This window comes from Nakaseomyces glabratus, chromosome L (assembly GCF_010111755.1).
Source record: "Nakaseomyces glabratus chromosome L, complete sequence".
Taxonomy (NCBI): domain Eukaryota; kingdom Fungi; phylum Ascomycota; class Saccharomycetes; order Saccharomycetales; family Saccharomycetaceae; genus Nakaseomyces; species Nakaseomyces glabratus.
The window spans coordinates 1,216,817-1,238,641 of NC_088962.1; the positions used below are offsets into that span (position 1 = coordinate 1,216,817).

The following is a 21,825-nucleotide window of genomic DNA, read 5'->3' on the forward strand; positions in this document are numbered from 1 at the left end:
GGTTTTCCTATTCATTTTCATGGCATGAATTACTGTGTATCTGATCTTTCATTGCATTTATCATAAATGGGGCAAGATCGATTAACATGCTCATTGTGAAACGGTTTATTTTATGGGTGCTGCTCTTTTTCATGGCAATAACACAACTGTTGCTGTATTTACCAGATTTTTCTTGCTCGATCTCCACTGGTCTGCCGCTGTGTACACCGCAATTTAATGTAAATATAGTCACAGGGTCTAGAACAACCAAGGACTTTGTATCGAGTGTGAGGCAGTTCCTGCGGTTGATCTCATATCTGGCCATTGACATGGGCTGGTCCAAGTATCTGGCTGACCCGCACATATACAATGAGGAAAACCTTGTGGATACTTTTGATACAGACAATCTATTCAAGATCAACTATTTTGGGTTCTGTAAGAAAACCTCGGGTAAGACTAAATACTGTGTAGCTAATGGAGATTGTGGAATGGATGTACTTGGTATTCTCGTAAGGGATGTCGGTTTACAACTGGGTAGGCTGACTCAACGGTACGAAAACAACACTCGGATATTGGGAGACTCTTTGGTATTTACTTACCATTTAGGTCTCTCCTCTATGAGAAAGTTTCTGCGGAATGATAATTATAGGAACAATGCATTCTCAAAGTTGTTGTTGGCAACAGATGACCAGCCTTACAGTAATACAAGAATCAAAAACTACGCAAAGGGTGTGACAGTGGCTTACACTTTGGTGGTAGTGAATAAGATAATGTTTTATATGCATTTGGCGGAAATCACAATAAGCGCTGCATTCGTCGTTGCTGTTCTAGGGTTTGGGTTTGTGCTGATATTTGGGAAACACCACACCATAATGCCTCTTTTATTGAAAGGATGGGGGTCGGTTCTGATGGTCAGTTCAACCAGCTCTTATTTGGCAACTATTGTCTACTTAGGAACATTGAAATTGTTAGAACCAACTGAAATGCTGGACACACAATCCCAGGTTGCAGGTCATGTACTGAACAATGACACCCATAGCAATAATTGGGACCTGTTACAGACTACTGTGGGCAGTGGCTTCGTGATAAGTTGTTTCAGATACATAGTACAATGTCTAATGCTTCCGCTAGTTTTTATCGCAGCGAACAGATATACAAAGGCAAAAGACTTCCTACCAGCTGGCACAGAGGAACTCATCAAAGTATAGTTTATTAATGAGAGGAATGTTGTAGATTGTGCTGGGGAATTTTGGACCCTATGATAGCCAATTCAATGTTAAAATCAGAATTACTTGTCTTCTAAGTTGGTGGTGCGCCTATTATCATCACTCAACACGCGGATTTGTTCGGCACCTCTTCGCACTGCAATTTTGTGCAGATCGAGACTACCCAGAGAATAATACTAATAGTCAGACGAGAAGTTGCGGCCCATTGCAAAGGATTGTTTTATTGGAATAAATACATTTTTTTAGATGAGCTTTAAGATTCTACTATTTGGACTTGTCTGAGGAAACTTCAACTGTTAGTGGAATAAAAAAGATCCATATTTTAGTGGGAATATAAAGTAAGGTTGTTTTTTGGACAATTGCAAAGATGGCCGGCCTGCGAACGTTTGATGCTTTCCCTAAGACTGATGAGACTTATAAGAAGAAGTCTACCAAAGGTGGTGTAACTTCCATTTTAACCTATATCTTCTTACTATTTATTGCATGGACAGAGTTTGGTAAATTCTTTGGTGGTTACATTGATCAGCAATACACTGTCGATAAAGTAGTGCGGGAGACCGCTCAGATTAACATGGATCTGTATGTGAATATTAAATGTGAAAACATCCACATAAATGTGCGGGACCAGACGCAGGATAGAAAATTGGTCATTCAAGACCTTAAGTTGGAAGATATGCCCTTTTTCATTCCATATGATTCCAAAGTTAATGGTGTAAATTCAATTGTAACACCAGATATTGATGAGATTTTGGGTGAAGCCATTCCTGCTGAATTCAGAGAGAAATTAGATACCAGACAATTTTATGACGAGAATGATCCTGAATCTGAGAAATATTTGCCAAAATTTAATGGGTGTCATATCTTTGGTTCTGTACCGGTTAATAGAGTCAAAGGTGAACTTCAGATTACAGCCAGTGGTTATGGTTACCCAGGTAAAAGAGCACCAAAGGAGGAAATCGATTTTGCGCATGCCATAAATGAGTTATCATTTGGTGATTTTTATCCATATATAGATAACCCTCTTGACAAAACAGCACGTTTTGATAAAGAGCATCCATTGAGCGCCTACATGTATTATATTTCAGCTGTACCAACCATGTACAAGAAATTGGGTGTGGAAATCGAAACTTTTCAATACTCTGTCAATGACTACAAATATTCTATGACCGATGCTGATCCAGCAACTGTGAGAAAAATACCTGGTATATTCTTCAGATACGGATTTGAGCCTTTGTCCATTGAAATTACTGATGTAAGAATTTCCTTTTTACAATTTATTGTTAGATTAGTCGCAATATTGTCCTTCTTCATGTTTGTTGTATCATGGATCTTTACAATTATTGATCTGCTATTAGTAAACATTTTAGGCCCTAAATGGTCTTTAAGATATCAGTCAGACTCCCACAGTCATGGTATTCTTACTTAGCACTACTGATCACTTAAAGCATAGAACTTTTGTTTTTGCTGACCCTGTATATCACGAAAACAATACGTCCAAAAACTATCAAGTCTTATAGATATATAGCTGACGCTTAATAAATATATAAATATTATTCATGAGACCATCAAAGTGATTTCTATGCATAGATGTTCATTATAGTTATATTTCTTATATAATTTCATAGCATATCTTCAGTCTTAATGAACTAGTTGCTATGTTCCCGGCATACCTTCAAATAATCTACCATAACATGGGTATATAATCTCTCTGAAATGCGAATAAGGATCATCAGGATCAAGTATCGAACCGCAAATAAAGCAAAATAATGTATGGCATACCGCACACCTCATTTTGTTACAACCTTCACTTCTCTCTATAACCAATCTACAGCTGGGACAACGTTGAAGATTGGAACCTTTTTCCTCGATAGCAAGATCAAGCATTTTATCCGCTAGGTATTCTTCACATTCTGATTGTAATCGTTTTTTACCATACTTTGTTTCCAGTTCTTTCTTCCTGGTTCTAGTTGTAGAGTCTTCCATATACTCCTCAATTATTTCGTTAGCAATCTTTTCTGCTTTACCACAAGGATTTGTATACCCGTGCCATGAGTGAGAGCATATAAAACAAAATGCGAAGCTGCATTTAGAGCATTGAATCAGGGAGTCATCTAAATCTTCTTTGATGCACCAATAATCGCATCTAGGGCATATTTTGCAAGCAAAAGGACAATGCGATGATAATTTGGTGGCTGCTTGTGTGTAAAACAAATCTTTATACCTTTGGCACAATTCATCGCTCAAGATATTCTGGAAAAATTCAAAGGGTATCTGTGGCATGAACAGAGATTGCTTCATTTTCTTATAGTCCGTATATTTTTCTAAATTGATAGGCTTATATGGGCATTCTGGGCATCTAATATTCTCAATACTGCCCTCTTCAATTAATGTCGAGTAGTATGATTTTAAACAGTCTTTACAAAGATAGTGTCTACTATCGGTGTTTTTACATGGGAGTTCTACCATATGCCTCCCTTTTTTGGTCTCCATACATATGCAGCAATCAAAGTTGTTGCTATTGTGTTGTATCCTTTCGAAATCTTCTTTCATAGACTCATATATTGAGTATTCATCCTTCGATAAGCAATTTTTGACATTGTCAGGGAACAATATGGATGCAGTATCCTCCTGCAGAAATGTAAATACCAGCATTAGAATGGGAGTATAGGCATCAAATTTATCAGTTGTAGGGTCAGTCATATCTCCAAATTCCTTGTCAAGTGCATCCATAATCTTCATTATGTCATCTTCCGTCATCCATTGTGAGCTAATTTCCAGTGTGACACCTGTTCTTAGACTGGGATATCCCTGTGGGTCAACGGTGAATAACAATTTATTCGATGTCAGCCCTTCCAAAGTGAGCTGGTAGTCCTCAAATATAACTTTCAAACTCTCTTGGAAGTTAATATTGAAGTCCAAAGCCCCAGAGACCAACTCAGCCGTTTTACCGTTATTCAAGTCAGTATGCTCATTGAGTGTGAGCTCCGGATACATATCACATAAGACCTGGAGGTCATCAGTCAAATTCAGTCCATCATTCATACAGTTAAACAATTGTGTATATAATATGCCACTGACTTTTTGTCTTGTTGGGGTTACAAGTTACTTAATATGTTAAACCAAATGCTTACTCTATGACTATTTATGATACCAGTTGTCCATTCGAATTAAATCAAATGTGGTTATTGAGATCATTACTTGATATGGTGATAAGTGGCCACCGTGACAGAGTTACATAACTACGTCTTATTCCAACAAAATATAAATTTCAGCTACAAAAATGTAATTTTTAATGATTTTTTAATGTATTTTATGAAGTGATTTATATAATCAACGTCGAGCTCCGACAGAGTAGTGCTACGTTTGAACTAGAATTAGTTGTTATATTGTCATGATGTTTATCAGACTATGGAAAAATACATATTTGAGAGGAATATTACTCTCACAGAGACTTAGGACATTTACTCAGTCTTTGGTTTCTTAGTTGGCCTATCAGAACCGTCCATATCTTCATCTTCATCTTCACCTTCACTTGCAGCTTCTGAGTCGAATTCTTCAGCAACTTCATCATCATCGTCACCTGAACTGACATGGAAGTCTTCGTCTACAGATTCGTCATCTTCTCCAGCGGAACCCATATTAACATCCTCATCATCGCTATCGGAACCCAAAGCGCTTTGTAATCTTACTTGTGCATCCTTTTCTTCATTTTTAACTCTCAAATTCTTGGACTTTAGGAAGTTTTCTAGCAGTTGCTGTTCTTCTTTACTGATATTACCAAAAATGGTGGAACCTCTGTTGGAACGAAGTATCACTTCCAAATCGAATGTTCTTGAAGAAGTAGATGTTTGACCAGCTCTTGAGATGACAACACTACTAACATCATTGAATGGAATGTACAATGTTGGCTTCGTCAGGAAGAAAAATGCATTATCTAATGGATATAGATAACCTTCATTTGCCTTGTAAGAACATGAGACAGCACATTGTTCATACTTAGATTTGTATTCACCAGGAACAACAACTCTACGGCCCGTTAGACCCTTCAATACATGACTGATAACGATGTGAGTCTTAGAATCATATTGCTTCTTCAACTTATCCTTATACTTTTCTTCGTATTCTTGATCGGATAGATTTAATTGTACTTCTGTTTCTTCATCCTTTTGGAATTGAAGAACAAGGAATGGATATGTAGTTTGACCTTGACGAAGTGGTGGATCCATAGCAAGGACGACAAGATGGTTAATGTCATCTGCCTTTGGTAATGATACAATTCTTTGAATTTGATTATGCTGTAGTTTATACTCATAAGTCTTACCTCTCAGTCTTATAGAGTTTTCGTAGATGTCAATATCGTAACGACCTCTTGGAGTTGTGAAGAATACATCTTGGAATGATACAATGGCATCACCAGCAATCTCACCAATATCGGCTTTATTTTTAAGTTCCTCATAAAATGCCTCTGCGAGACTTTTTGTCTCTGTTTCTGCAGCTTCTTCACCCTCTTCTTCACCTTCTTTCTTCGGAGCTGGTTGATCTTCATCAACAACCACAGACCCAGGCAAATAGAATCTCATTTCCACCATCTCATCACCAGCTGGCTGATATGTATCGTCCTGGATATTGAATTCAACAGCAACTTCATTCTTGGCAGTCAAATTTGTATTATTGATACGCGCATATGGAATCTCAAAGACAGGCTTACCATTGAGGGCAAAAACCATCTCGTTCCTAGCCAAATCGGTCTGGCCCCAATTCCAACCACGCAAGGAATGTTCCTTATGCTCAACTTGGATGCTAAATCTACGATGGAAATCACCTTTAATAATATTAAAATCATCCTCAGAAAATCCTTCCAACTGGATGACACCTTGGTTCTTGGTGTTGATCTTCAGCTCGAAACCTCTGCAACCCCTACTCCACTGGACTGTGGATAGCTCAGTGGCCGGCAATAGAAATGGAGCCTTGTTTTGTGCACTGGCGGACCCACCAGAGGTAGACACCTTCCAACCCAGACCAGAGTCAGCAATTCTGAATCTACCACCGAACTTGCTCTGGTTCATGAAAATTCTATCGAAATCAGTACTCATCGTGACGATAGTATTTCTAGTATATCAAGCTGTCAATCTTACCGGCAACAATTCAACTCGTATGATCCGTTATTCAGCTTGTTGACCGCCGAAGTTCAAGTGGGGTGCGCGCTACAAACGTTATATACTCGCACAGTTAGGCTTCAGTACTCATCCACTATTATGGCGAATTCACGTTTTGCTGGAAATTTTTTGGCGAATGGCAAAACACTCAACGTTATTAGTGATACATATATCGAGTGGTATAAGTAAGTCAGATAGTATTCCTACCTTGTAAGTTAACAGGTGGCACAATGTATAAAAGATAAAGTGAAAACTAACAGTTTTAATTATATACTTTATGTCAGTATTCTTTCAGGTAAAGAAACCAATGATCTACTTATATATATAGCTATTGCGAGGGTAGCCCCCATTTGGTCATTACTGGGTGGAGAGATATTCATCACTTCATATTAGGAATCATTCATTGCATAGTGCCTTCAACACCCTTCAAAAATGCTACTAGACCAACAGCACCAGGGTCTGGGATACCTTGAGAGTTTTCCACGTATGAAGCTCTTCCGAATTCAGCGACAATGTCTGCGGTGGATTGAGCACCTTTATCTGCTGCTTCAACGGCCTTCTTGAAATCATGAGTCTTTGCAAACTCATCAATAAATGGCACTAGAGCGTCGATCATTGTTGATGCACCTGGTCTAGCATTAGTGTAATGATATAAGGTGTCTAGAGCAATTTGGAATGATTTGGCCAATACCTCGGGGGTAACCTTTTCACTGCTGTCTTTACAAGTAGCTTGCAAGCCGTGCACAAAACCTGAAATCAAGATAGAGTATAATCCACCAGAGGTACCACCCATGGATGCTTCGACATACTCCGAAATCTTATCCATGGCACTAGACAAATGAGTCTTTGAGATCTTGTCCAAGTTATCTGTAATACCCTTGCAACCAGCGAGCAAAGTGTAACCACAATCACCATCACCAACTAGGGTATCCAATTGAGTGATTCTTGGTTCTTCTTTCTCAACATTTGCGGCAGCACCCTTCATCCATTTGGCAAAGCTGTCAAAATCGTAGTGACCAACACCATGAGGGATTTCTTCATCTTTCAATAGTTCATGATCCACAGTTGGTGGCAGCTCATAGCTGCTAATTGGCCAACCTGGTGCATCGGTAGGGTCTCTTAGTAATTGCATGACGTCAATTTCTTTGTCTGGGAAAGCAGCCTTCATCTCCTTGGAGATCTTACTAACGTTCATCAAGGTAATACTGAAACCATCCATGTTAAAAGAAGTCATCAAACAACCAGTAATTGTCTGCTTAGGGACGATGCCATACTTCTTCTTCAATAAATCGGTGGTGATAGCAGCAATGGAACTCATGATCAAGTTGGAGACACCTCCCAGATTGTTCACTAATAACACAACCTCATCATCTTTCTCGAATGGAACAAAGTATCTGTCCTTGTCTGATGGATCTAACAGTTTTGGAAGCATTTGGTTCTCAATCAAGTCCTCTGTGGCTGGAATTGGAGTCAAGACGTGAGCACCAGGTTCGTTGTGTATACCCATACCCAGTTCCATTGAGTTTTCACCCAATTCACTCTCAAATTTCCTTCCTGGGACTTTGCAATGGTCAATTGAGGAACCAATTGTAACCAAAGCATTACGAGAGATGTCAGCAACCTTGTAAGCATCTGCAAGATTGTGTTGGCCAGCAAAACGAGTCACGAAAGCACCTGTCAACTTCTCGACCAGAATGGTGCCTGCTAGACCTCTTCTACCAACTTTACCACCCTTTTCCCTGCCGACTGCGACATCATCACCAACAGCGATGACACGGCAGTCAATGCCCAGTGCTCTAGCTCTCTCAGCGGAAAGACCAAAATGCAGAACATCACCGGTGTAGTTCATCAATATCAATAGGATCCCATTAGAGTCCTTGGCAATCAGTTTGATACCGTGCAGAATCTGTCTTGTCGAAGGAGAAGCGAATATGTCACCAACAACAGCACCGGTCAACATACCTTTACCGATGAAACCTGCATGAGCGGGTTCATGACCTGCACCACCACCAGAGATCAGTGCCACTTGGCTCTTGTCCCCAGCTCTGTAGAACACTCTGTCCTCCGGCACAACTGCCAGAGAGGGATTGCTCTGGGCAAACCCTTCAATGCTCTTTTGCAATGGCTCTTGAACTTCAAATGACTTCATTATATCTTTACTACTCTGCTATTTGTGTATAGTAGTTGGTGTTCACGATAGACAAGTTCTACTACTATCAAAAATGGCAAACTTGAAACCTCATGCCCCATTTAAATATCACTTCGAGAAAGTTATCACTTTTCGAATTATAACACCGACAATGACATAATCCTTGAAAGGGGACCTTAAAACCGTTCAAAAGACGGCTATAGCACTGCAATCTCCTACATGATAGAAAGTCGGCAACAAGTCTATAATACCCGGTGTTATACAACCCAGCGTTGCATGGTGCATAGCTTCTCACTTGTTCCCAGACTTCCCATAAGTTCTACAACGAAGTGGGAAACACCTCCAGACCCCTGTAAAGGGTGAACAGGAGAATGAGAACTACAATCCCACCAGATCGAGAGATTACGTATCTGCTTATATGACTGGCGTAGTCGCATAATCTAAGTATCTATATACAGACTAGTTTATACATAACAGATGTCCAATCACTGCAGGAAAATTGTTGAACAGGACTGAGGGAAGAAAGTTAAGTTATCAAAGCTGAAAACTTAACAAGTTAATAAGCTCGCGTGGCGTAATGGCAACGCGTCTGACTTCTAATCAGAAGATTATGGGTTCGACCCCCATCGTGAGTGCTTTTCCTTCTTTTTTTAATTTTTTGTCAATCAGATGGATCCTTTTCTCTGCAGCAGTTTCTGTGCGGTTGGGATCTACCCTTATGTGGTTCCTGCTGTGGTGCTCTACTGATGAGCTGATTTTGAAAAAAAGAGTTATAAAGGATTCATTACAGAGCGTATACATAGCAGTTGTTGCCTAACATTTTAAGGTTTATTCTTGTTCCCTTTTGGTCTAAGCTTTAGTGAAAGACATAGTGTCATGGATGGTATACTGGCTGACCTAGTTGGCGAGGGGTTTGATGGTGAGTACGGTGTCGAAGTTTTGCGTGGGGTGTTGCAGAGCGAGACGCGGGACTATGAGAGGTATTTCTCGCCGAAGGCGCTCGACGGGAGTATAACTGAGGATATAGCTGAGGTAGATGCTGAGATATCAGCAGCGGAGAAGCGTCTGCGGGAGTTGATGCTGGAGAATGACAAGGAGATCGTCACGAAGTTGCTGCGAGGAGATACCCGTGAGAAGCTGAAGTCGATGGCAGACCTTCTGGATCAATTGTGGGAAGTAGGTACTGGTGAGGAGGACGGTAGCGGTACGGCTAGAGGTGGCACTGGCACCACACTCAGTGGGACAGGCATTGCTACGTTTGATGAAGTGCTGATCGAGAACGGACTGGTCGACAGCGATGCCACTGCAGCTAACAGTACGGAGGCAAATAAGGACAATTTCCACCAGGCTCTGTCCAAATTGAAGGCCAGAATGGAGAACAAGGACACCAATGGGTTGAACTCATCAGACTCTTCCAATCTGGTGCCGGTTTTAGAACAATTGGACAGTCTGAACGAGCTAATGGAGCTCCCACTCCTTGCACGAGCCTCGATCAACACTGGCCATTACCAAGAGGCTGTTATGCTTTATACGTATACCAGTTCGCTGAGATCGAAGTTTACTGACTCATCTATAGTAGATGAGATCTGCAAGTCTGTGCTAAGTGAGATTGAGCAGACAATGCTGATCGGACTTGTGAATTTGCTATCCACCAATGTTACCATCAACTCGTTGAAGAAAATTCTAACATACTTGTCTGCGATCCCGCCATTCAACGAGAAGAGCCGCGACTCTTTACTGATAGTTTTCCTGTCGATGAGGTATAAGTTCATACAAAAGGAAGTAACGTCATACACCATAGCCAACACGGAAATTAATGACTCCGTTGTAGAGATGATGATTAAGAGGCGAATCGAGGTGCTGCGAGAACACATGTACATGTCATTGAATATTTTTGCAAATCTCTTTAGTTGTGAAAGGATACCATTGTCAATACCATTGCTTGATGACCTCATAGATAAAGAAGTAGGAGACAGTGCAGTGGAAACAGAACAGTCAACTGAAGAAGAGATCACTGAAAAAACAAATCAAAACAGCCAGCACAGTAATGAACAAAGTACAGAAGCTGAAGAAGAAAGTAAAGAGACCAGCGAACAGAGCAAAGAAAGTAGCGAACAAAGCAAGGAAAGTAGCGAACAAAGCAAGGAAAGTAGTGAACAAAGCAAGGAAAGTAGCGAACAAAGCAAAGAAGGAAAACAAGACAAGAATAGTAGTGAACAAAGTAATGAAGATAAAGAAAGTATAGAAGGTAAAGAAAGTAAAGAAGCTGTAGAGAACATGAGTATGAGTGCACAACAGAAGAACACTATTCCAACTAATGTTCCCATGCTAGAGTTCATCTCTAATGTAATTCAATATACCTTACAGGATATGGTAGACGAGAAACTACACAACAAGATCAGTGACTCAGTGTGCCTACAAATAGTGTATTGCTCATTCAGGCTGCTGGATTTGAACCGAAACTTCCACCACCTGTTCCTGAACAAAGTGTGCGAGTCAGAACTATTCTCTGCAGACCAAATCAAGAGGGCCATTAGAAAAAGATCAGAACTGGCTTCAAAATACTCATGAGCTACATTATACACATGCTTTTATAAAATTTAAAGTAAATCACACTAGATTTGTATTACAGAACCGTATATTCATCACTAGCTACGCCATACTAAAAAATTGTAAGGGGTGGTGCCTATAAATATTTAGCATCTGTACGGTTGTTTCTCTGCAGTTTGCTCTCCTCCATTGTTCGCCCATTGGAAAACGAAGAAATTTAATTACGAAGGGAACAGGGATAATAAGCAATTTTATATTATTAGTTGTCTCTATATAAATTGCCAATTGGTTATAGTACCCGATAGACGACGGAGGAACTGAGCTATATAAGGAAGTTACTCTTTTGCATAGGAGTATACGCACTTTAATTGCAAACTAAAGGAATCATCTTTGAACTAGACCGACCGAAGAAAAGAAGAGATAGCACATCAGTTATAAAATGCAGAGTGATCCGACACAGGACCCGCTTGGTGGCAAGGATACCAAGAAGGGTAACCTGACATCGCAAATGCAGGACACTTATAAAGGCGGATCTACGCAGCCTAGCGCTATGGATGATGCCGCTCCCAGAGGTGGTGTCCCCGAGTCGAAAATTGGGGAAATGTACAAGCCACCAGAGGATGTATTAGTGGCATCAGCGGTCGCCAATGCTAACCAGCTGCCAACTGCCAATGAGGAAGGTGCCATTGGATCAGTTCCATTGGAGCAAGTACACCCTAGAGCTTTGCGTTCTGCGCCATCAAGAGACCAAAATAAATTTGATACATCTATTGATGGCCCTGGTTTAATTGACAAATATGGTATTGCAGGGGGTAAGAAATTCGACGAAGTGTTAGACGACAATACTCCGGATAACATGTATCCTTGGTCTCACATTGGTGAATTCCACTCATCTGGTGTCGGTAAACCTTCCAATGTCAGCTCAAAGGCTGTGAGGGCTTATCTTTTAGAAGTGTTCTTCAACGATCTCTATTTCAACACTTCTACAATCATGGGTACGTGCTTTTTCTCTTGGCTTTTTGCATACATCGGGTTCTCATGGTGGTCTATGATTTTTATTTTCTTCGCAACAGGTACTGTTTACAACATGGAATACAATAGATTCAACAGAAACATTAGAGATGACTTGAAAAGAACCACCGTACATGAAACGATCTCTGATCGCGTTGAAGAAACTCTATGGTTAAATTCTTTCTTGTCGAAATTCTGGGTTATCTACATGCCTGTTTTGTCACAACAGGTGAAGGAAAACGTGAACCCAATATTGGCTGAAGTAGCTCCAGGTTATGGTATCGATGCACTATCTATCGACGAATTCACACTTGGTACGAAAGCGCCAGCCATTAAGGGTATTAGATCCTACAGTAAAACAAGTAAGGACTCCTTTGAGATTGATATATCATTCGCATTCACACCAAACGATGAATCTGATATGACACCTGTCGAGGCTAGGGAAAAAATCAATCCAAGAATTGCTCTGGGAGTCAACTTGGGTAAGAGTATAGTCTCTAAGAAGGTCACAGTGCTTACGGAAGATATAAATTGTTCCGGTAATGTTCGCTTGATGCTGAAATTTGGTAACATCTTTCCAAACATAAAGACTGTCTCAGTGCAATTACTTGAACCACCTATGATCGATTTTGTGTTGAAACCAATTGGTGGTGACACATTAGGTTTAGATATAATGTCATTTTTACCAGGGTTGAAGAGTTTTGTCAAGAATATGATCAACTCCATAGCTGGACCAATGCTGTTTGCTCCTAACCATCTGGATATCGATATGGAAGAAATTATTGCTGCACAATCGAACGATGCTTCTGGTGTTCTTGCTGTAACTGTCATTTCAGCAAAGGACCTACAAACCGCTGCTGATATTACAAGCGACGTCAATCCATATGTAACATTTGAATTAGACAATCCTGTTAGTGGAACCGATGAAGAGCTTGTTACTAATGTCAAGGCTGACACTAAGTCACCAACGTGGAATGAAACAAAATATTTATTGGTCAATAACCTACAGCAAAAATTACATCTAAAATGTTATGATCATAACGGTGTATTGAAGGATTCTATGATCGGTGAAGCTGAGATTGAGCTAGATGACTTGATGCAAACCAGTCTACTGGAACATAAAACAGCTAATCTGCAGGTCTCAAACTCCTACCGTGGTAAGATTACATACTCCCTTCATTGGTTCCCATCTGTCAACAAAGCTGAAGAAGAAGATGATGACGACGATAACAATGTTACCACTAGTGCCAATGCTCCAAACACTAACGTGGATGAGGATGAGTTGGAACAAGAGGATAATGATAGCTGTGTGGGAATTGCCAAACTTGTCTTACATTCTGCAAAGAATCTTGATCTTTCCTCCTCTATATCAGGTACGTTGAATCCACAAGCTGAATTGCTTATGGATGGCCAATTAATAAAGACCTTTAGAAAGGTCAAGCGTAATAATGAACCTAATTGGGAAGAATCTGTTGAATTTTTAGTACCATCTCAGACTGATAGCAAACTCACTTTGAAGATTTGGGATGACCACAAATCACACAGAGAGTTCTTGTGTGAATACAGCGGAACAGCATCTGAGATCATGGACTCCTTAAGTATGGGTGCATCTTCACTTGAGGCTTCACCACAAGGTTACATCAATGTAGACTTACAATGGAAATCAGTTCCAATGTCAGGATTGATCAAAGTCACTAGCAACAGCTTATCAGATCCTATTGGTGTACTGAAGATATTTGTTAGAAATGCTGAAATCAACTCTTCCCTATCCGGTATTGGTGACATTGATCCATACTTTTCTGTTTCATTGAACAATGTACAAAGATATAGGTCGAAATACCAGTCTGAAAACAGATCTCCAACATTCAATTATATGGTTTACGTTCCTGTTACATCAGATGGTCAAACAATCACGATAAGTTTATCCGACTACCAATCTGTTGGTTCAGATAGATTCATCGGTTCTGCAAGAGTTCCTGTTTCCAAGTTTGCTAAACGTGATAAAAAGACGGGTAGGTACCAACCTTATGATAAACTTGACAAGTCTGTCAAGCTTGATATATTGGACAAGAGAGGTGGTGAAACTGATGATTTTATCAACGCCTCATTTGCTTTTATTCCTGCTGTTCCAGTTTATTCTCCAGAAGAAATCGCTAATATTGAACCACTTGAATTAGAATTGAAGGAAGAGAAATCTAAATTTGAGAAAGAACAAGAGGACTTGAAACAGCGCATGGAGAAAAACCCAGATGATTATGAAGTGGTAGAAGTAAATGATCCATTTGAAGACAAGCAAAAGAAACTAGGTAAGAAAGAAAAGGTACCACTCCAAGAGTTATTAGATAACTATGCTGGTGTTTTGACCTTCCAGATATCGGAAGCTAGATTGAGTGATGCACCTGCTTATCTAGAAGTTGCATTTGATGATATATCATTCCCATGCTTTATTTCGAAGCGTTCAAATAGCGGTAATCTTGATGCTCAAAGTGCAAATGCATTCATTCGAGATTTGGAATACAGTAAATTGTATTTGAGAATCACAACTAGGAGAATCGTAAAATCTATTGACGATATTATTGCGGAAGCAGCTTTTGATACCAAAGAGTTATTACATAGAGGTTACGGAAAGCCAATTGAACTTCAAGTGAATGACTCAAAGGTAACGATGACGTTCTTATACAACCCTATAACAGAAGAGTTGCCATGCAACGAAAGAGTCCAGGATACAGGCTACTTGAACCTAAACATTATATCAGGTTCCCATCTAATGGCAGCTGATAGAAACGGTAAGTCTGATCCATTCGTTGGTATATATATCAATGGAAAACGTGTCTATAAGACACACACCGAAAAGAAAACTCTTGATCCAGTATGGAACGAGCATTGTAAAATTCCAATTCCATCAAGGTCGAGATCTAACGTGGTTATGCGTGTCTGGGATTGGGATAGAGCCGGCTCGAATGATGATTTGGGCTATGCAGACATCAACCTATCTGAAATGGAGATCAACAGAACATATGACTGGGAGTTACCTCTCAATACGCAAGGTTCTGTTAAGCTTTCTGCCACCTTCAATCCTGGTTATGTGAAACCTACTCTTGATGAAAAGGATGGTGGAGGTCTATCTGACGCGCCATTAAAGGCAATTGGCGGTGTTTCAGGAAATGTCGCCGATGCTGCTGGAAATGTCGCCGGTATTGCTGGTGCTGGTCTTGGAGCTGCAGCTGGAGGTTTGAGTAAAGGAGGTAAGCTACTCAAGTCATTAGGCCAAGGTAGAAAGTCTTTTGATAGCCATAGAAGTCACAAGAAATCCGGCATTGATGATAGAACCAACGAAGAAATCGCAAAGGAAGCCAAAGAAAGAACCGAGAGAGATATGGAGAATAAGGAATCAGGCGGCCCACATTTAGGTATCCCTAAAATGAAGAAGCCTAGTATGAATGGGTTGAGTCTTGGTGCTAGCCACATCACATCGCCATTCCATCATGACCATAACACTCAAGATACTCCACCTCAACAAATGTCAGAAACATTTGGTGACCACAACACTTCGAGTAATCAATCTACTCCAGGTATTGAAAGGATCTCTACTGCTAGTACGTTTGCTAGAACTTTGGGTCCAGATGCCGCCACTACTGGTACTCTAAAAATACTTTCCGGTGACAATTTGGGCCGCAACATTCAAATTAAAGTCTCACTAACACAGGCAGGCAGAATTAAGTATATTTACAAGACTAAGAAATGTAAAGCTGACAACAATGGGGACATTGAATTTCACGAGGACGTTCAATTTAAAGCTTCTCCAGAAGCTAACATTATCTTAGGTGCTGTCTCGGTGCATACTTTAGGTAAGGATAAGGAAGTCGGGTTCGGCCAAGTTAGTTTGAAGGACCCTAGTGTTCACATGGGACAACCAATCACAGTTAATGTGGGTGAAGGTCATGTAACGGTCCTAATCGACTACTACGCGGACCAAGCACCACCAGTGCCCGAAGTACCAATGGAATACAGAACTGAATAAGTTTTTTTTATGTATAATTGTATAACGCATAAGTAATTATCTTGACCAGCAGTAAAATGTATATATTGTTTTTGACCAAACCAAATGTAATTGGAGGAATAATATGCTGCAATATTGAAATTCTTTACGCCAATAGTGCCGTGATTAACGAAACATTTGATGACATCCCAAATGGAGTCATTAAAGAGGGATGACCCGACTTTTCCTAAACTTGAAGTTATCACAGATTATTAAATATTGTGACTATTCTTGCACCCATACACCCTGACAAAACATCTCAAAAAATTTTATCGTTAGTTTTCGAGATTTTCATGTTGTTGTAATAACCTGATACGGCAAGAACTATTGCTTCGCCAAAGCAGAACACGTTCCGGAACAGCGAAGTGTGAGTCTGCTCTCCTTTGCCTGCCTGCCCAAGAAGTCTTCCCACTATTACTCTCTGTTCTCAGATTCCAGTGCGGGAGAACCAACCTTGGGTGTCGGTGCCATCTCCTTCATGGAGCTACCTTTGCGGTGTGTCGCAACCGAATGGATGCGTTATGGCATGGCCCCTTGTACTACTGATGCCAGTTTACCGGCTTGTGCAAGCAACTCGAATGCTTCCCCTCCCCCTGTGGCTCTCACCCCAGTGGGAGTTTCTTGAAAGAATTAGTCTCACACCCCCCCTTCCCCCACCACTGGGAGCTGCCAGTGGAGTGGAAGCATTAGTAGTCCTTACCGGGAGGTGCCAGGGTCTTTGGAAGGAGCGTGGCTTCAGCATCGATCCCTTTCCTGGCAGGCTTACCTTCTAGGCAGGGGAACAATTCCAGCACTCCCTGCCTAGTGGAGTGGACAGACCAGTTTGGTGGGAGACCTTGTGCAGGTCCCCGTTGTCGACTTTTGTCATCGCAACCAACTCTGAGTTTTCATCTGAACTTTTGCAATAGCGGTAATGGCACTTCCAACCTCTTGGAACAGTTTCCTTGAGTATTGGTACGTCGAGGACATATTTGTGATTCTGGAGGTATTATATTCAACTTCTATATAACAACTTTTGTGTTTACATTGTACGTATCTTTTATATTGTTTAACAAAAACAACCAAACAATACCAAATCTATTTGCAGGAAATGACCGCGCTAAAAGTATGTTTGAGGATAGAGAAACCAGTTTTTGAGGATCATCCAAATACCCAATAATCAGAGAAGGCTGTTTTGAGAGCTATGGTAGACAGAGCAACTGAGAAATTTAATGTGGATAACAGGAGAAGTACAAGTGAAAACAGCCAATAGGCAGCGATAATATGATATAATTTCGAATCGGATTCAAATTGATAACTTTAACATTGCCACTGGCTGTAGAAATATTGTGCATAATTGCATTATGCAAATAAAATGATACCTTTGACAGTGTGCAGTTTACGTTGGGTGGTTTTGAGGAAAAGAGACTAATATTCTGTGACCCGAATGGTATCTACCTATACTGTGTTGTAACATCAAAATTTTCGGAATATGTGTCTGGACTAAAACAGAGCAAACCAAAAGCTTATTATCTATGGGGTGGGATTGATCGATCAGTGATTATTAATTACAGATTTACTAACATTTTTTTATTTTTCAAATATTACAAAAAGGTTTAATTTTCGAATTTTCGAAGTTTATGGCAAACAATTGCCATATACAGTAGGAACAGTAGAAAATTGAGCTGACAAGTTACTGATATTTGGAAAGATGACATATATACAGCCTCAAAAGTGGTATCCAGCTGAAGACGTTGCTGTCCCAAAGAAGACCAGAAAGACCGCTCGTCCACAGAAGCTACGTGCTTCTTTGGTCCCAGGTACCGTTTTGATCTTGTTGGCTGGTCGTTTCAGAGGTAAGAGAGTTGTCTACTTGAAGCACATGGAAGACAACACCTTGTTGGTCTCCGGTCCATTCAAGGTCAACGGTGTCCCATTGAGAAGAGTCAACGCTCGTTACGTCATTGCTACCTCCACCAAGGTCGACTTGAGCGGTGTTGATGTTGCTAAGTTCAACGTCGAATACTTCGCCAGAGAGAAGCTAAACAAGAAGGAAAAGAAGGAAGCTCAAATGTTCCCAGAAAACTCCTCCAAGCAAGTCAAGGCTGAACGTGTTGAAGACCAAAAGAACGTCGACAAGGCTTTGTTGGCTAACATCAAGAAGACCCCATTGTTGAAGCAATACTTGGCTGCTTCCTTCTCTTTGAAGAACGGTGACAAGCCACACTTGTTGAACTTCTAAGCATCATATATAAGTAAAGAAAGGAAAAAATTATTAATTATCTAATTCTATTACTAACAAAAAACTGTGTTTAGTTTATAAAAATACAATAAAACAACCCTTTTTAACATCACATCATATCATATCATATAACATCACAACCACTAATTAGTAATTGATTCTATATAATGGAACCCTACAAAGTATGCTTTTTTGCTCTGATCAAGAACGCCATCCTTGCGTCCAAAAACATCGTAATTGAAAGCTAACTGGCCCTCACATTAGGTCCATACCAATGGCCCTATTAACTGGACCTTGTATACATCACATGCCCCACATCACCCTTAACGCCCCATACACCTACACCATTGCTATACCTAACTGGGAATAGTAAGTGGCGTAACGTCGAACGCGACTCCAAAATTTTTCAAAGTGAAAAATTGTTTCGAGAAAAATTGAAATATAAGGGCAGTAGGAAACTGTATAATATGCGATGAGGTTGGTTATTAGTGGCGATTATTGGTTTTGTACTGTTATTTCTGTCTCGATAGCTATACATCACACATATAGTATAAACAACAACCTCTGCAATAATGTCTGATATGCTACCATTGGCCACTTACAGCTTGAATGTGCTGCCATACATTCCAACTCCAGCCATCGATATTGAGATGCCAGTTACTGTGCGTATTACTATGGCTGCCCTGGATCCTGAGGCTTTAGATGACCAAAAACAGCCATCTACTTTGAGAATTGTCAAGAGAAACCCAAACTTTGACGATGAAGAATACGATGATTTGCTAAATGGCGACTATGACGAGGACGAAATGGCCTCCGATGACGAAGAGGAAGAAGAAGAAGAAGAAGAAGAAGAAAAGCCAGCAAAGAAGTCTAAGAAGTCTAAGGGTAAGAAGAAGGACGAATCCGAGGATGAGGAAGAAGAAGAAGAATCTGATTCTGATTTGGATGAGGAAGACGATGACGATGAGTTCGAAGAATACGTCTTGGCTACTTTAAGTCCGAAGACCCAATACCAACAAACCTTGGATCTAACTATTGCTCCAGAAGAAGAAATCCAGTTCATTGTCACTGGTTCTTATGCCATCTCATTGGTTGGTAACTACATCAAGCATCCTTTCGACACTCCAATGGGTGACATGGACGATAGCGAAGATGAAGACGGTTCTGATTACGATGATGAGCTATCTGACTCTTACTACAACGACCAATACTCTGACGACGATGCTGAAGACAGTGACGAACACGATTTGACTCCAGACGAGGACGAACTTGCCCCAGCTGGTTCTGTTGAAGAGATCGAAGCTTCTGAGGAGGAAGAATCTGAAGAAGAGGAAAAGAAGAGCAAGCACAAGAAGCATGACCATCACCACCATCACGACCACGACCACGACCACGATCACGAACACAAGTCTAAGAACAAGAAGAGAAAGCAAGAGGAAGAAGAACCAAAGAAGGAACACAAGGACAAGAAGGTTAAGTTCAAGAAGGATTTGGAAGAAGGACCAACCAAAAAGGAAAAGGCTGAGTCAAAGAAGGCCGATAAGACCCCAAAGAGAAGAACTCTTGAAGGTGGTGTCGTTATTGAAGATCGTACCGTTGGCGATGGTCCAGCTGCCAAGAAGGGTGACCGTGTTGGTATGAGATACATCGGTAAGCTAAAGAACGGTAAAGTTTTTGACAAGAACACCAGTGGTAAGCCATTTGTGTTCAAGCTAGGCCGTGGTGAAGTTATCAAGGGATGGGACGTCGGTGTCGCAGGTATGTCTGTTGGTAGTGAACGTAGAATTATTATCCCAGCCCCTTACGCTTACGGTAAGCAAGCCCTACCAGGAATCCCAGCTAACTCTGAGCTGACTTTCGATGTCAAGTTGGTGTCCATCAAATAAGCAAACATATTCTAGCAAAATATAACTATTGTAGTATTTACTCTTTTATTTCATCCTCATTATAAGCAGGTACTTTAACTAATATTTTTTTCTAACTAACAATCATCAACTGAAAACTTAACCTTTTTTGTGAACTAAATATTAAAATGCATCTATTTTAACATGTAAGATCTATAAATGTTCAAGTTCGGAACTGCTCTGGCGTTCATTGGATATAACTGCTGCTAAAAATGTCATGTTTTTTTTAGCCGTCTTCAAATCATATTCTTTCTAAATGATGAAATTATCCACAATGACTAAGTAGTATAATCTAAGTAGAACCTAAAAGCAAAACAACCATATATACTATATATCTTATTTATATTATATTAACAAAGTCAATAATCACAGAATTACTTCTGCAGTGTAAATTTTTGTATGAAATAGTTTTGGCGGCTAAATATTGTATTTTCTGTCTGCGACGCGTCTTTTATTCTAGAAAATCAAAAGTAATGAAGACGCGTCAGCTTCTGCCGACAAGATTCAGCTGATACACCTTGGGCGGGTATGTTGTGTTAAGCATCCTAACTGAGGAATATTTACCATTTTTCAAAGATAGGTTCAATTGAGTTACATATCAGCTATAGAACCTGAACTGGCATTTGCGATTGTTCCATTTCAAACTCATACCAAAATAAAATCATCCCTAAGACTACACATTTGAAAGAACGAAGCTACACCAAAGTATGTATATCCTATTACTCCAATTTTTTATTTTATGCAATAGCCGCATCTACCCCATATGCTACAATTTGCGCAATGGAGAGTCATATTATACCACTAGTTGCAGCTGCCATTGAATTTTGATATACAGGAGACCTCTGCAATACTCTGTAATGAGAAATTCTAAGAACATCTATGAGACTTTGCGATTTACGACAATACAACTCTCAATGAAATTAATGACATTGCTTAACGATACTACAATTGACATGTCCATCCCAAAGCGCAACTATAGCTTAGTCCCCCCACAAAAGTACATATTCTCCAAGACACCGAAAGGCCATATAACCTACTGAGCAGCGAAAGGACAGTGACAACTTATCATTATAGTCTCGTTTAGTTACAATTGGAGTTGCTCGTATATAAACGATGGAAAGGGGCCCCGTTTTGTATGAACTAGCCTCCAACACACGGTAATAAGCTACTTTGCTAGGGAAAATGTGAACTACGTTAAGATTACTGAACAATTATTACGTATCCTAGAAATGTGGTCAAAAAAGAATACATAGTCTTCTCAATGCTAGCTAGCTTCCCGCTATACTGCACACCACCTGCAAATGTATATCGGTCTTAAAAGATTAGAGGGCAGTCTTGGTAACTTAAGAAATGGACTGTAAAAAGCAATTTTTCTTTGCTTTTCATCGTATTGACGAAGTTCAACAAACTTAAGAAACCCATTGTCTCAATTGGAACCTCGCTGTGCCTCAGATAAAGCCGTGGAAACTTTTGTTGCTTAGCTCTAGAAAATGATCATATCCTGGTTAGGTCATAAGAGAGGAATTTTTTTGTGCTCTTACTCTCGACCTTTCTCATCGTGAAAACCCGAAAAACCCTTTCGCTTTCCTG

At 40.2% G+C, this 21,825-nt stretch overlaps 9 protein-coding genes and 1 non-coding gene across 10 annotated transcripts; 7 read left to right on the forward strand and 3 right to left on the reverse strand.

Moving 5' to 3' along the window:
• Positions 1–86: 86 nt before the first annotated feature.
• SMA2 (Sma2p) lies at positions 87–1,187 on the forward strand (the record flags this gene model as incomplete). Its single annotated transcript, XM_449259.1, has 1 exon — positions 87–1,187. The coding sequence occupies one exon, from the start codon at positions 87–89 to the stop codon at positions 1,185–1,187; it is 1,101 nt and encodes a 366-aa protein (XP_449259.1).
• A 385-nt stretch (positions 1,188–1,572) lies between these two features.
• On the forward strand, positions 1,573–2,631 carry ERV41 (Erv41p; the record flags this gene model as incomplete). Its single annotated transcript, XM_449260.1, has 1 exon — positions 1,573–2,631. The coding sequence occupies one exon, from the start codon at positions 1,573–1,575 to the stop codon at positions 2,629–2,631; it is 1,059 nt and encodes a 352-aa protein (XP_449260.1).
• Positions 2,632–2,858: 227 nt separating this feature from the next.
• On the reverse strand, positions 2,859–4,247 carry ITT1 (RBR-type E3 ubiquitin transferase; the record flags this gene model as incomplete). The annotated part of the gene is made up of 1 exon (XM_449261.1): positions 2,859–4,247. One exon carries the CDS (start codon positions 4,245–4,247, stop codon positions 2,859–2,861), a length of 1,389 nt encoding a protein of 462 aa, XP_449261.1.
• Positions 4,248–4,666: 419 nt separating this feature from the next.
• Positions 4,667–6,298, reverse strand: POB3 (FACT complex subunit POB3; the record flags this gene model as incomplete). Its single annotated transcript, XM_449262.1, has 1 exon — positions 4,667–6,298. The coding sequence occupies one exon, from the start codon at positions 6,296–6,298 to the stop codon at positions 4,667–4,669; it is 1,632 nt and encodes a 543-aa protein (XP_449262.1).
• A 463-nt stretch (positions 6,299–6,761) lies between these two features.
• On the reverse strand, positions 6,762–8,510 carry DAK1 (dihydroxyacetone kinase; the record flags this gene model as incomplete). The annotated part of the gene is made up of 1 exon (XM_449263.1): positions 6,762–8,510. One exon carries the CDS (start codon positions 8,508–8,510, stop codon positions 6,762–6,764), a length of 1,749 nt encoding a protein of 582 aa, XP_449263.1.
• A 563-nt stretch (positions 8,511–9,073) lies between these two features.
• Positions 9,074–9,145, forward strand: tR(UCU)8. Its single transcript has one exon. It is a non-coding gene; the product is annotated as a tRNA-Arg (tRNA).
• Positions 9,146–9,386: 241 nt separating this feature from the next.
• Positions 9,387–11,081, forward strand: COG8 (Golgi transport complex subunit COG8; the record flags this gene model as incomplete). The annotated part of the gene is made up of 1 exon (XM_449264.1): positions 9,387–11,081. One exon carries the CDS (start codon positions 9,387–9,389, stop codon positions 11,079–11,081), a length of 1,695 nt encoding a protein of 564 aa, XP_449264.1.
• Positions 11,082–11,499: 418 nt separating this feature from the next.
• On the forward strand, positions 11,500–16,092 carry TCB3 (Tcb3p; the record flags this gene model as incomplete). The annotated part of the gene is made up of 1 exon (XM_449265.1): positions 11,500–16,092. The coding sequence occupies one exon, from the start codon at positions 11,500–11,502 to the stop codon at positions 16,090–16,092; it is 4,593 nt and encodes a 1,530-aa protein (XP_449265.1).
• Positions 16,093–17,200: 1,108 nt separating this feature from the next.
• Positions 17,201–18,331, forward strand: RPL6A (60S ribosomal protein eL6; the record flags this gene model as incomplete). Its single annotated transcript, XM_449266.2, has 2 exons — positions 17,201–17,215; positions 17,816–18,331. 2 exons carry the CDS (start codon positions 17,201–17,203, stop codon positions 18,329–18,331), a joined length of 531 nt encoding a protein of 176 aa, XP_449266.2.
• Positions 18,332–18,903: 572 nt separating this feature from the next.
• On the forward strand, positions 18,904–20,217 carry FPR3 (peptidylprolyl isomerase FPR3; the record flags this gene model as incomplete). Its single annotated transcript, XM_449267.1, has 1 exon — positions 18,904–20,217. The coding sequence occupies one exon, from the start codon at positions 18,904–18,906 to the stop codon at positions 20,215–20,217; it is 1,314 nt and encodes a 437-aa protein (XP_449267.1).
• Positions 20,218–21,825: the final 1,608 nt, after the last annotated feature.